The sequence below is a fragment of the Meles meles genome, chromosome 19 (genome assembly GCF_922984935.1).
Source record: "Meles meles chromosome 19, mMelMel3.1 paternal haplotype, whole genome shotgun sequence".
NCBI classification, from domain to species: Eukaryota; Metazoa; Chordata; class Mammalia; order Carnivora; family Mustelidae; genus Meles; species Meles meles.
The window spans coordinates 9,360,914-9,375,832 of record NC_060084.1 but is presented as its reverse complement, the minus strand read 5'-3'; the positions used below and the strand labels follow the sequence as shown (position 1 = coordinate 9,375,832).

The 14,919-nt window shown below is 47.7% G+C and overlaps 1 protein-coding gene across 9 annotated transcripts in view; it reads left to right on the top strand.

Moving 5' to 3' along the window:
* The first annotated feature begins 1,034 nt into the window (after positions 1-1,034).
* WWOX (WW domain containing oxidoreductase) overlaps positions 1,035-14,919 on the top strand; it is a 937,277-nt gene continuing 923,392 nt past the window's right edge. For 4 of the 9 annotated variants that reach the window (XM_045988932.1, XM_045988934.1, XM_045988933.1 and 1 more), the window contains exons 1-4: positions 1,038-1,438; positions 7,475-7,539; positions 7,913-7,970; positions 8,583-8,761. In XM_045988932.1, coding sequence (XP_045844888.1) covers positions 1,332-1,438; positions 7,475-7,539; positions 7,913-7,970; positions 8,583-8,761 — 409 coding nt within the window. In that variant the 5' untranslated portion in view covers positions 1,038-1,331. Of the gene's footprint in view, positions 1,439-7,474; positions 7,540-7,912; positions 7,971-8,582; positions 8,762-14,919 lie in introns of all 9 variants that reach the window. The other 5 variants (XM_045988931.1, XM_045988930.1, XM_045988928.1 and 2 more) reach the window with 4 other exon arrangements.

Sequence of the window (14,919 nt, the reverse complement as noted above, 5' to 3'; positions counted from 1 at the left end):
TTTTTGGTTTTTTTTTAAAGATTTTATTGATTTGACAGAGATCACAAGTAGGCAGAGAGGCATGCAGGGGGTGGGGGGAGCAGGCTCCCTGCTGAGCAGGGAGCCCGATGGAGGGCTTGATCCCAGGACCCTGAGATCATGACCTGAGCCAAACGCAGAGTCTTAATCCACTGAGCCACCCAGGCGCCCCTGGACTTCCAGTTTTGACACAGGACATTGATAGCCTACTTGCAGGTGCTCCACTTTGTAAATTGGGAATTTGTTTTAAACTAGGTTGAGTTATAGAGGGCCAAACCTACCAAATCACATTGATTCCTTAATTTATTTCATTCAATGAACTTGCAGGTCTAGGCATTTCACTAAGTGCGAGTAACACAAAGAGGCGTAAGATGTGGTGCTCCGTCAGTTTAGTCAGGAGCAGGCGGATAAGTAGGTAATTGTGGGATAGCGGTATCGTCTCGGCTGCCAGTTAGTCCCCTGCTCCTCTTTCTTCTAACTGCTCACCTCACGGAGGTGTCGGTCCAGGAAAGAGATAGTCTATGAACTCTTGGCCCGGAATTAAGCTGTTTAGAAACGTTCGCCCCTTATTTATGAACAGAATCGTGCCGCGGCTGCGAGCATCTTCTCCAAGGCTTGGCTGTTAGAAGGTGCGGGAACTTTCATTTTTCACGTTCCCACGTTTTATAACGTGATGGTTATATGCACAACAAAGCGTCTGAATCAGCCTGGGTGATGGGAAGCTCTGGAATTTCTGAGCAGGAGCATCCAGTCTTCATAACGTTCTGAAAGACGGAGAGGCCAGAGCCCAGAAAACCAGTCCCCGCATCCCTCGTTTCTGCTCCGTTGTGCATTCCTGCTGGGCCCGGCCTACATTTCCCAGGATGCTCATTTGCTGGAGCTCCAGCAGGATTGGTCAGAACAACGCGGAAGTAATTACGGGTAGCTCAGCAACGGGCGGAGTCCTGGACCACGACTGGAGGCCCACGCCCCTTCCCTAAGGCCTGGAGGTGGACGAAGCTCAGCTCCATCTCCAGGGTAACGGAGCGTCCTCCGGCTTTTACTTCCAGCCGAGCGGCAGTACGCTCTCCCTCTCGTGCTTTCTCCCGTTCTTCCCAGGCCCCGCCCCTTTTCCGCCCGCAGCTGCGAAACGCGGGAGACCTGATTCTAGCTCCCGAGTCCTCTGAGCGGCTCGGGGCGGCGCAGTGCGCAGGCGCGAGCGTTTGGGTCTCGCCGCGCGCGGCGCTTGGTTGAAGCCTGAGTGAGTTCCTGGGCACGGAGACCCGGCAGCGGGCGACCGAGAGAGTAGGTGACCGAGCGTCTCCTCTGCCGTCATGGCAGCCCTGCGCTACGCTGGCCTGGACGACACGGACAGCGAGGACGAGCTGCCCCCGGGCTGGGAGCAGAGAACCACCAAGGACGGCTGGGTTTACTACGCCAAGTAAGGGGCCGCAGGGGGGCCGCCGGGCCTGGGACGCACCTGGAGGGGGCCGCACCTGGAACCCTGACGGCCTCACGTGCCCGGGACCCCGTGCCGCCTGCAATGCCCCCTGCGCGCGGAGGCGCTCGGGCCGGCGCTCCCGCTCGGCGAGGCCGCGCGAAGTGGACGCGACAGTTCAAGAGCTTCCTCAGGCAGGCTCTCAAGGTCCCGAGGAGGGGTCGGCAGCCTTTCTGGGCCCTGGGTCCTGTGGGGTGTCACCTGGCAGCGCCCCGGCGCTCCCTCTGCTGCTCAGAGGCGGCGCTGCACGGTGCCATGGTGGCCCGCAGGCCTTACTCCCTCATCCAAAAAAAAAAAAAAAAAATTAGGAGGGAAAAAAAAAAAAAAAGCCAGCGCCCAGCTCCCTCCTCGGGGGTCCGGGGCAGGGAGCTAGGAATATGTATTTTTTAAAATCAGTGTCCTAATATTTATGTGTATGTGTATGTATATATACATATATACCTTTGCATATATAGTAGAACTCCAATAATTCTGGCAAACTTTTGGAAACACCAGCAGACCCTTTCTCCCTCTCCTAACTGTGCGACTTGGGGCCGTTGAAAGAACTCTGTCACCGTTTTTCCACCCGTAAAATGGGTTCACAGAATTTTAATTCAGACACCGTACCTAAAACACTTAGCATCGATCTAATAAGTGCTCTGCTCAATAACTTAGCTTTTCTTGCTCTCTCTGCAGCTGTGACAGCACCTCCTAAGCCTCATTAGAATCACCTGTCGGTGGTCCTGCATCTAGAAATCAGAGACCTTCATGCAGCAGACACCCAGCGTGGGGAATCTGTATTTTATAGGCTTTTCCCTGTTACGCAGGTTATCATTTGGCTTTGAGAAGCGGGGTTGTAAATTAGTGATTTTCAGCAGGTGGAAAGCTTAGAAAATACTTTTTCCTTGGTTCCTCCTCCAGAGATTCTCATTCAACTGGTTTGGGCCCTTTCCGCCTCCACTGATAGGATATGTTGTAAGAATTCCCCTGGAGATTCTAATCTACCCACGACTGTGAGCCACGGCTGTCTTTGGTTGCTTGGTAGAAACAAAACCAGGAGAAAAAAAAAAAGAAAAAAAGAAAGATAGACCTTGGTGAGTTTACTCATTCAAGACACACTGGGGTTTTAGCACATGCCAGGCTCTTTGCTGGCCACTGAGTATACTGAGATAAATAAGACCCACTTGTCACCCGGTCTTGTATGGCAGAGTGACACGTGGCTAGTTCCAGTGCAGTGTGTGGCTAGTGAGCAGCAGCCAGCTAATGTGAGGCCTGCGTGAGTAGGTGGGGAGCACCTCGAGGCTTGGGGAGAGTTGGCACGTGAGCCGGGCCTCAGCAGGAGTAGAAGTGGACGTGTTCAGGGCCAGGAGGGTAGCCCAGGCAGAGGAGACAGTGGAGGCCTCTCTATGGCCCATGTGCTGGAGCAGGGATGGGAAGATTGAGGCAGCAGAGGAAGGCCCCAGGGTGTGGAGGCCCTTCTGTGCCTCATGGAAGAGCTGGGCTCCATCGTCAGGACCAGGGGTCCACCGAAGGCTTGGCGCCAGGGAGCGCCATTGGATTTAAGTCTTTTGAAAGGTGGTGTCTGGGTCCGGAGAATGGTAGGGGTGAGTCTAGCAGCAGGGAGCTGTGAGGCTGTTGTTGGGCTCCAGGCAGCTTCCGAGCCACCCTCGCTGTTATCTCTGCCTGGAGAGCTATATGAAGGGCTCTGTCCTCCCCCAGACCCGAGCTTAAATGCTCAAGAGACCTGCCCCTTATCCTTGACCCCTGCACCCTCCTCCCAGCATCTCGTTATCTGAGTCGTGGTACTTGGCCTTTTCTGTAGTCAGCCATGTTCCCCTTGTTTGCACTCTGCCTTCCTCCTGCAGATTGTAAGCTTCATGAGGGCAGGGATCTTTTCTTGTTACCCTCTGAATCCCCTGTGCTTAGCCCCTGGGAGACGGAAGTCCCTATGGAATGAGTGAATTAATTCCTCCAGTGAAGGGTTCCTCGGGCCTCCCTGAGCAGGTGGCATACGGGCCCCTGGAAAGCAAAGGTGCGAAGGAATGGCATCCTGGAGGTTAGAGGCCTCCTTTGCCTCCTGCTTTGTGTGGGGCTTACCTTCATTCTAGCCACTTAGCCTGGGCTCCCTGGCTTCCTTTCAAGTTTGCCTGGAGCCTGGTGTTACCCTGGCTCTTTGCCCCTGTCTCCTACCTTATGCTGAGCGGCTTTTCCCATCTGCTTCCTTCCTCGATGGCATCCAGTGTCTGGGCTCTTCTTTCTCTATATAAGATCAGCACACCCCAGTCAGCACCTCTGAGTGCTGCTGGGGGATTCAGTGGTCTCCGAATATGTGGTCTCCGAAAAAGCTCTCCTCCCTCCCCAGTGTTGGGTCTCAAACTGGCCTGTCTGGCCCTGTTGTTTACACTGAATATAGTGGCAAGTTATGGCTGGGGCCTAACTGGGGTCCCCCTCTTCAGTCCCCTGGCCCTCTGTTGTTTAGCTCTCCAGGTGGAAGAATTCCTCTGACCAATCCTAACCCAGGATTCTCACCAGTCCCCTTGATCTCTCCTGGTCTATAAGCATCCCAGTCTGTCTTATTTCAACTCTGGAAGGGTCACTTTTCCTCTTGGGGTTTGGGAAATGGTTAACGGGCTAAAAGAAGACTGCCCTCTGAGTAGTTCCTGTTTTCAAATAGTCTTCCTGCAGCAAGGCCTCCCCCAAGGACAAAGGCTGTAGCTCCCAATGAGACCCTGCTCCCTGACTCATACCTTTGCCCCTCTCCTGATGGGTGGCTTCTTTTGGCCCCTCTTGCTTTCCCATGTGACCCGTGCCATACTCAAAGACCACAAGAACATGCATGTCCTATGGCTCCAGGGCCCACCAGGCTGGGCTTTCAAGGAGAGGACAGTCATGCCACTGAGGGCAGACCTGGCACCAGAGAGAGCTGGTGGGCCTTTCTCCCCTCCTTGGCATGGTCCAGAGTAGCGCCTCTGCCCAAGCCAGGGGGTGGGGATGGAGGGACAAGGTCTCAGTGGCTGGGACTCTCGCCACAGTCACCTGGGCCTTCCTGGGTCCTTGAATCCCAGCCCCCTTGACTTCTGAAGCCTGGGCATCTTGGCAGCCAGAGGGCCAGCCTGCCTTGCCTGGTCAGGAGATGGTTCCCTGGTCCACAGGGCTGGCCCTTACAGCCAGCTGTCTATGTCCAAGTTAACTATGCTTCAAAACAAATTTCTGGAATAACATCCTTGAAAGTGATATCCATGTAATGTGATATGGATTTAATTTTGATCTTTTTGGTTTAAATTAAGATCACTGTTAATTATCTCTTTAAATGACAAAAAGCTTATTGAAAAAGAAAAAACAGAAGAGGGCTTCTGTTTAAAGGAGAGGAAGATAACACTTTGGGGACATGTGTCATGATTTTCTGTTCATTAAAAAGTCATTTTAGGTTATAATTAAGAATACTTTTTAATTAAGTTTTATATGTAAGTATTTATTTAAATTAATGCTTCTGTGTGAAAGGCACAGTTCTTAGTTCTTCACACATGTTAACTCATTGTCCTTAGTAACCCCAAGGAGCAGATGCTATTATCCCTAATTTGTAGATGGGGAAACTGAGGCACAAGAAGTTTAAACACCTCTGTAAGGGCACATGGCTGGTGAATGGGAAAGCCAAATGAGCATTTGGGCTCTGAAATCCTCATTACCAAATTATGTACCTTTCTCTTGTGTCAGGCCTGAGGTTCTCCCTCAGGGGCACTGCGTCCTTCAGGGGACAGTTGGTGATGTCTGGAGACACTTTCTGTTGCCACAACTGTGGTATATTGGCATCTAGTAGGTAGCTCCCGGGGATGCAGCTAATTGTCCTGCAGCGCACAGGACAGCCCCCACAGCAGAGAACCGTCTGGTTTAAATGTCAGGACCGCCAGTGGTAGGAAGCCCTGACTTAGCCATTTTCTGTCAAAGTCAAAAACACGGGGGTGACAATGTTTATCTTGTTTTTTTAAAATGTCTTTCAGGACAGAAAAAAAAAAAATGTTCTCAGTGAATTTTCCCACTCCTTCGGAAAGCATCTCTTCATTCCACCTGTTCCATTTGGGCGACGACTCAGGCCAGGCCCAGGGCTGGGTGTCTGGGGTTCAGCTGGACGCGGGCCTGTGGGAGTCCGCGTTCCACTCACAGGGGTACTTAGTGGATTAAAGAGGGCGGGTGTTTTTGGCTCGAAGCTCAATTTGCTGCCTGCCTGTGGGATGCAAACTACTTTTAACACCAGGCAGAGGAAAATGTAAAATGACATTTGCAAACTTTTCTCGAAGAAGCATGAGGAGGAAAGCAAAGCAAAGAGCAGGAACGGTGTATGTCATTGCCGGCGTCTGGCTTGTTTGCTCACTCTTCCTTCAGTTCGCAAGGAGAAGCAGGGGTTGTGTCCACGAGGAGCAGCTTATCCTTCCTGGGGACTTGGGCTCTCCCTTTTTGCAAGTAGGATTTCATGGTGGTTGAGGGACAAGTAGATGTTGGTCCTTGCTGCTGATACCCTGCGTTTGTACAGTGACCTCATTGTTCGCCTGTCACTGGCACAAGTAGCGTGTCCCCTACCTTTCCAACAGCTCTGTGAGGTGGATATGTGGGGCCGGGGAGACTGGCTGACTGATTACAGATGTGTGGGAGCCCAAGCCTCGGCCTCCCGCGTCCAGTGTCAGCAGGGCTGTGGAACCCGCCGCTGAGAGTTTGCAAACAGACCTAAAGCCTGCAGTTCCCCAAAACACCAAGCTTGCCACATGTAAAATTCCACCACACATTTGTGCTTTCTTGGTTCTCTTTAAAGTCACTGGTAGGGAAGGCATATTCAGATTTTATCATCTAGATGTCGGTGATTATTATCTTCTACTTTGACATGAGTATGTGGACTTTTAGAAGTTCATCCTTCCCGGTGGATGCCTCTTGCAACATCCGGCTGCTTCTCTGATGAAGTAATTTTATGTTTTTCTTGATTCTTTACCACCCGTTGACGGGTATCTCTCGTCTGTTATTGGCTCACGATTTTAATTATAACTTTGTTTGCTGTTAGAGGAGATGCTGAATTTACCACAGAAATAAGACTAGTTTGTGTATTTGATTTGTTTAAAATAATAGGTAGCACTTTTTTTTTTTTTTTTTTTAGATTTTATCCATTTATTTGACAGAGATCACAGTAGGCAGAGAGGCAGGCAGAGAGAGAGAGAGGGAGAAGCAGGCTCCCCGCTGAGCAGAAAGCCCGATGTAGGGCTTGATCCCAGGACCCTGGGATCATGACCCGAGCCAAAGGCAGAGGCTTTAACCCACTGAGCCACCCAGGTGCCCCAATAGGTAGCACTTTTGATGGTGTTTTATATGTCAGGTGCTGTGTTCTGCCCTTTATATACCTTATCATAGCAATTCCTTGAGATGGGTTTTAGGATCATTTCCATTTTGCAGATAGGTAAACTGAGACTCTGACGTTGACTAACTTGCAGTGAGGGACCTATTCTAACTGCATTCTTAAATACCTCTTGGGAGCAATTAGGAGTCAGTGCTTAAAACACTTCAAAGTTATATCTGTGGAAAGAGTAAATACTTAAGATGAATATTATAGCTAAATGATGTCTATGTATCATAAAGTAGACTGATGTTTGTTCATCTCTCCTGAGATAAAATGAAAACAAATGCAAAACATCTCTGGATATTCTGAGTGATTCACTAAGCTTCCTAAAGTTGACCCAAGGGTTCCCGTCCGCTTCTCTTCCTCGTCCTCCACAGCCCGCTCACAGAGACAGGCTTTCAGGAATTTCCTCGGGCTGCTTCTCCTTCCCATCCAGGGAATTGGACCGGAGCATTTATGTTCTGCATATGTCTTTTCTGAACTCTGGCTTTACTTCTCTTGGGAAATAGTGTTGTTTGGGCAGGGGAAGAGGGGAACCAATGCAGTTGATTAATTTTCAGTAGCGTAACCTTCATTTACTATTTTTTTGTGGAGTTTTAATTTTTTTTTTTTTTTTTAAACAGTCATGCTGAGGAGAAGACCCAGTGGGAACATCCAAAGACTGGAAAAAGAAAACGAATAGCAGGAGGTTTGTATGTGGTTGTCATAAAGCAAAGAACTTTGCATTTAAAGCATTAATTAGATAGCAAAACTGTCACAATCAGGGGACAGGCTGCTCTGTCATTCCTAGAAGATTCTCTAGGAGGGAGCCATCAAGGAATCGGGCTCTCTTTCGGAGCTCACGGGATATGGCAGAAGGCGGCAATGAGAGAGGGGTGGAGTGGGGAGGGGGATTTCTCTTGGGCTTTTTGTAAGAGCCACGGTTGGTACACACGGCCCGAGTTGGCCCAGTGTGGCTGCTGGTTGGTGGGAAAGGCTTTGGGGCGGGGGCTGGAAGGGCATGGGCTTCCGTTTGCCCCATCCCTGCTGCACATAGACCTGTCAGTCTTCCTGTGTTTCAGATTTGCCATATGGATGGGAACAAGAAACTGATGAGAATGGACAAGTTTTTTTTGTCGAGTAAGTGTCTATATAGAAACTCAGTCATTTTGGTTTCCAGTAGAAATTTTTTGTTGTAAAAGTAATATACCTCGAATCTAGAAAAATATATAGGATATAACTGTAATCTTACCAGTAGGAATAACTTCTTTTAATTGTTTTTTAATTTATTCTCCAAGTCTGTTTTTCTTCAAAGAAAAATAAGGTAGGGAGTGTGCTTTGTGAATTGTGTAGGACCCTGTCCTTCTCCACTAAAGTTCTGTGAGCATTTTCTCCTGTATATATTTTTCAAGACAGTGGTGCTGAGTGGCCATGGAGTATTATTTTGTTGTTGTTGTTGTTTTTTTTTTTTTTTAATATTTTATTTATTTATTTGACAGAGAGAGAGAGATCACAAGTAGAGCAGCAGGCAGAGAGAGAGGGGGAAGCAGGCTCCCTGCAGAGCAGAGAGTCCGATGCGGGGCTCGATCCCAGGACCCTGAGACCATGACCTGAGCCGAAGGCAGCGGCTTAACCCACTGAGCCACCCAGGCGCCCCTGGAGTATTATTTTGTACAGACGTCCTGTAATTTATCAGCTTACCTACTGGGCATTGATGTTAAGTTCCTGTGTAACTCCTCCTTCTCTCTGCAGCCATATAAATAAAAGAACCACCTATTTGGACCCGAGGCTGGCGTTCACGGTGGATGATAACCCTACGAAGCCAACCAGCAGGCAGAGATACGACGGCAGCACCACCGCTATGGAGATCCTCCAGGGCCGCGATTTCACCGGCAAAGTGGTTGTGGTCACCGGAGCTAATTCAGGAATAGGTAGGCCATCCCTTACAGTTGTTGTGATTTTTTCATCCCTGCTATCTTGAAATCCTCTTAAATTTGAACTACAACGAAATCTTTTAGAGTGATTCTCTAATACAAACATGTATTTATAGCCTTTCCTGCTGCAGTTTGTTAAGATCCTGGCCTCTTTTTTAAACCTCACTCTTCTCATGGAAGGCCATGGAGGGGCTGACCTTGAATTCTCTGAGCTGAACACTCAGCAAAAGACTGTGGTTGTTCTGGTATTCAGGGATTAGAGACAACAGCTTCCATCTAAGGGTTTCCAGCCTGCTCTGTGTGGTGTCTGGACACATTTCAATGACCTGGGTTATTGAAACCAAAATTGATTGGTAATGGATGGAATATCAGGAATGACAGCCTATCATGACTTTGGAACAAAGGATACTGCAGGTTTCAGCTGGTCACTGAGAGTATCATTTTCATTTGGGAACAGGATCTTGTTTCTCTCTGTAAAGTTGGGGAATTAGTCCTTGTCTTAACCTCTGGATTAACTGTTGGAACCGCCAGTTTAACTGCAGTGACCGGCACAGGTGGATGGCTTCAGAGGCCGTCCTTGCTCTAGTGAACAAGGCTGCTAGAAGGAACGGGCAGAGCAGATGCTGGGACAAGAGCTTCCCACATGGTTTTCGTCTTCCTTTGTTTTGATCCACTGACATGAGCATACGTACCTATAAGATCCAGACTGCTCAGAGCAAGGATTTGGGTCTTCAGGTTAATTTACATAGATGAAACAAAGTACACTGGGCTGTTTCTGGCAATTTCTCTCTGCCCTTTGACCCTTCACAGCTCCCCCACTGCCTCCCTTATTGGCCTTCTCTTTCATAAGCTTTGTGCACCTCCTGCGCTGTCTCCTTTCGCCATCCTTCTTCATTGTCAGGGACCCCTTCTCAAACCTCCTCAGGCATTCCCAGCATCATCAGGGGAAGCATAGGAGGTGAAAATACATTATTAGAGGATCAGCTGTTGCATCGCAGAGGCTCTACGGTCTTAACAAGCAGCAGTCCCGGAGCAGGGCTCTTGACTGCACTCGTCTATAAAGGCGGAGAAGCAAATGGAATTAAAAAAAAAAAAAAAAAAAATGGAAAGGGATTTCTTTAAAATCAACTCTCAGACCTCATCCTAGGCTCAGAATATGTTCAGTCCAATTTTCTGAACTTCTGTATTGGGGTGGGAGTCTAATCATCATTGATACCGAAACTGATGATGCTGTATTAAAAATAACGACTGGTTCCTCGGTCACTCAGGAAGCACTGCGTTGTGTTGATTGCATTGACGGCTCCTCTGTGAGGGTGTGGACCAATAAAGTGGAGAATAATTGAGACAAAATAAGTTCTTAAGGACTTCTCTGCCTACTTGTGGTCTCTGTCTGTCAAATAAATAAAAAAAAAAAACAAGTTCTTAAGGACTAAGTAAAACATCTCCTTTTATTTAACACTCCGTTAACCAGAAAATTACCTAAAAGATCTCATTCTTTTACTCTTCTAGCGAGGTAGTTTTTTCCTTTAATTAGTAAGATACGTGACTGCTGGTTATGTTCTGAATAAGGGTTCCAGCTTTGTTCTGTCCGACGTTAGATAGCGGACCTCGGTTGCTCCTAGTGCTCCGTCAGAGATCGGCAGCAGCAGACTCATGACATCGTGATCCGAGACTAGCTGAGTTGGTTCAGAGCATCCAAAGAGCTTTGTGTCGTTGGTTCTCTAATCATAAGGGAGGGGGTTCCGAACCATCGAGAATTCGATGGACCTGGAACCTCTTTGAATAAACTCCGTGCCTCTTCTCTGCTCTCTGAAGCTCCTCTCAACTTCCTCTTTCTCGAAGACCTTTCCTTTCTGACGTCCACAGTCGACTTGGCAGACACTGCAGGCAGGTTCTGTGGTCCAGCTGGATACGGTGGCAAACCCTAAAGCTTAGAGCGGGAGGAGTGTCGGGAAGGTCTGGGGCGACCAGCCCTTCCTGTTCAATCTCCCGTGCTTCTCCCCCGCTCTGGCCCTCCCTCAGAGATTGCTGTAGCACTTCTGCTCACCCCCTTCCTTCTCCTCTCTTGGGAAGTATAGGTCTTGGTGGGTGTGGAAGATTTTTATTCTTGATTTTTGAAATAACACCGCACTGAAAATTCCAAGCAAGCAAATACTTGCGAATCACTTTCAGTCTGCAGCAGTGGTTTCGGGCTTAAAGACAAGAGGCTGGAGATGGGCACGCAGCTTTTCGTTGTTGCTGAGTTCACTCTTGTATCCTGCGTGCCTGCCTTAGAAAGTGTCCTTGCCCAGGGAGGCTGTGGCTTCTAGATAAAGCCCTTCCTTCTCCTGGACTATGAAACACGTCCATTTCTAAATTGCAGTAACCGCTTTTCTGCCCATGTCAAATGAAGTAACAATGCAGAGTGAATTGGGCGTCTTCTCTTCCAAGACGTATGGGCACTCAGGAGTCATCTTCTTCCCAAGCTTTAATAGTGTTGGTGTCCGCTTTCCTTTTGCCACTCACAGGAGCCTGTTTTCTGTGTATTAGCTGTCCAGCCTTTAGCCTTGTGGACGTCTCTTCTCTTTGAAGTAGAGTGGGTTGCCACAAAGCATACCAGTACTTACTTTGAGAGTGGTGGCTCCAAGACCCAAATCGTAGGTAACCTGGTTTGCTCTGCAATTTTTTAAATTCTCCACAGGCATTGCTTTGTTGGAATTGCTATCAGTGAGGCTGATAGGTGATCTTCCCCATCCCTCTGGGGTGGGAGGGGAAGATCAGGTGATAAGAGGGGACACCTTTCCTTGAATGAGCTTCAGTGTTTAGCTAGGATGCCCCCCCCCCCATGTGACCTCTGGGCAGACATTGTGTTCCTGTCTTCCTCCTCGGGCTGTCAGTGATCTGAAGCTGTAGTTAGAACTTCCAGTAATTTATAGTACTAAGGCAGTTAGAGGGATTCCTACTTACTTCAGGTCAAAAGATCAGGGTGTTTCTGGAAGATAGAAGGACTCTGAGGAGATGTCAGAATAAAGCATTAGGAGTTCATGAAATCTTTGTTTTTACACTTCAAGTCTGCAACTAGGTATTGCTGTTGTTTGGGTTCAGCTGTCTAGATGGGGGGTTGGCAGACACTGGCTCAGGGGCTAAATCGGACTGTTGTCTGATGTTGTAACTAAAGTTTTGTTGGAACGTGGCCACACCCATTTATTTCCATTTATTTCTGTGGCAGTTTTTGTCCTTTCAGCAAAATTGAGTAATTACGGTAGAGATGGTATGGCCCGCAAAGCCTGAAATACTTAACTATCTGGCCCTTTATAGAGAAAGCCCCTGCATTAGAGGATGTAATCTCTTTCGAAGTAAGATCACCCCAACATTCTCTAAAGTAGCCCCAATTTAGATGACATTTAGATAAATTTGATGTCCCAGGCCCCAGGAAGCTTTTGGTGGTACACTCTGTGTAACTGTTGGGGGCATCCCACCAGTGTCTTGCACTGCTCGCTTCAGCTCTGTCCCCTTCTTTAGGGAGCTGTGAACATTCAGATGTCGCCTCCTCGGAAACGAACACTTCTCTTCTTGACCTCTGTTCAACCAGCGTTCTGAAACTGAGGACCTTTATAGATTGAGAGCTGTAGTTTGGACCGCTCTCTGGAGATCAGCATCTCAGTATCCAGGGGGAAGTCATCTCTTCACCCAAACTTCTGCTAGCAAACCCAAGAGGCCCGGAACCTCACAGTCCCGACTGCTAACCAGTAGAGACGAGGGAGGAACTGATTTCTGTTTGTGCTCAAGGTAGCGCGGAGCAGGAAGGGGGCAGGTGTGTCGCCGCTCTCTGGACTTAGTGACTTGTGTGATGGCTCTGATTTGGTAAAAATGAGTGGAAACGGATTCAACCATTCTTTACTGGGATAATATTAAATAGAAGCCTTGCCAGGAAGTCTCGGGAGAGGGACTGTTTTAGGTTAGGCCATTTCCCATTCACGGAGGATCCCATAGCTGTTTTTCTAGACGCAGCCTGTCAGTTGCGCTGATTTGTCTCTGTATTTAAATAGGTGAGTAGAAAGTGCTGCCGGCTTGCATCTGAGGGCCGACATGTGCTCATCAAAGGCAGGATTCTTCTCATGAGGGGTTCATTGAATGCCTCAGTGTGGGACAGCACCTACCCTGTCGATGGTCTCCTGTTAGCAGGGCCTTTTGTTGGAATTTACAGTCTGTTGCAGCGGGCTTACAGAATTACCATCACATTTAAGGAGTGAAATCCAGGTTTTGTCAAACGTCCATTTGAAGACTAGTAACAAGGGGTGCCTGGTTGGCTCAGTCGGTAGAGCATGTGACTCTTGATCTTGGGGTCATGGGTTCGTGCCCCACATTGAGTATAGAGATTACTTAAAACCAAAAGTCTTCAAAGAAAGGAAAATAAGAAGTATGAGCAAATTAAATATTTTCAGTGTAATGTTTATTGGCAATGATGATAAAACTTTCTCCTTGCCATCTTAAACCACCAGTGGTTACAATTTGACTTTTAAATCCCTCTCAGGATTTATTCAGGATGAAAAATTCCTTTGGCCTTTTGAACCTTCCTATCACGGGACTGCCTCAGTGTCAGGACTTTAGATCTAGGATAGCCTGGTTTGGTTTTGGTTTTTGAGCCAGAGGACCCATTACCAGGAACAGAACTTTTTCCCCTGAACAAATACCGGCTGGCCACTTGGGTCGGTACCAGTGAAATGTATTTTAGGACCGACACTTCATTTTCTGGTATTTTTGTAATGTTATCCCCTTGCTAAGTTTTATTACATAGATTCTAATTGTGTACATTTATTTAAACATCAAAATTGATACCTTTTGAATATAAAATGCACATGCTCAAGCATGGCAGTCACCCCTAATATGGTTCTCCTTGAAACAAAATGAAGGTATCAGATTTCCTTGTAGGAATCCCAAAATGATAGTATAATGTTGAAATTGCTTTTTTTGGCTTTGCGAGCCCATTTTTTAAAGCTTGGGGTCTTGTTCCTAAATCATGTGTTTAAATTACAGCGTGAAACGTAGTTACCATGTTCTTTTATCCTACTAATGACCACCATGATGAATTCAGATCTGGAGTAAATTCTCCCAGTTCTGCAGTAATACAGGGAGAGTGCTTTTCTTCATGTAGAGAAGTATATTCGTTCTTAAGATTTTTAAAGATTTTTTTTTTTAAATTTATTCATTTGACGGACAGAGATCACAAGTAGGCGGAGAGGCAGGCAGAGAGAGGGCGGAAGCAGGCTCCCTGCTGAGCAGAGAGCCCAGTGCAGGGCTCGATCTTAGGACCCCAGGATCATGCACTGAGCCAAAGCCAGAGGCATTAACCCACTGAGCCACCCAGGCGACCCCGTTCTTAAGATTTTTAAACCCACACTTCAAAATTAGGAACTGGACTAGCTTCCTTTATACCTTCAGTTCTTTGCTCTCTTTTCCATACCTAGTGTTATTAAATTTGTCTTCTGTCCTAAACCATGTGTTGACCTTTTTTTTTTTCCCTCAGTAATTCTAAAAGATCCCATAAATCTGAGGCCATAGGCTACCTTACAGTCATTTTCTTGGTCAAAACCTGCTCATACGGGATCATTACACTTGGGATCCTGATGCCTGATGGCAGTTTCCTTTCTGATTGTCAACAAGACTCAGCATAATGGGATCTTGGCATTTATCTTCTTTTTAAGAACCTGTGCTCGTTAGTAGAAGGAAAATTTCTGAAGTAATCTAAATAACCTTTTGGGAATATATTAAATTAAAAATATTTGTGGGGCACCTGGGTGGCTCAGTGGGTTAAAGCCTCTGCCTTCGGCTCGGGTCATGATCCCAGGGTCCTGGGATCGAGCCCCACATCAGGCTCTCTGCTCCGCAGGGAGCCTGCTTCCTCCTCTCTCTCTGCCTGCCTCTCTGCCTAGTTGTGATTTCTCTCTGTCAAATAAATAAAATATTTAAAAAAAAAAATATTTGTGACCAGTGGGGCACCTGGGTGGCTCAGTTTCAATTCAGGTCGTGATGTCATGGTCCTGGGACTGAGCCCTCTGCTGCTCCGTGCTCAGCGGGGAATCTGCTTGAGATTCTTTCTCTGGGGGCACCTGGGTGGCTCAGTGGGTTAAAGCCTTTGCCTTCAGCTCAGATCATGATCCCAGGGTCCTGGGATC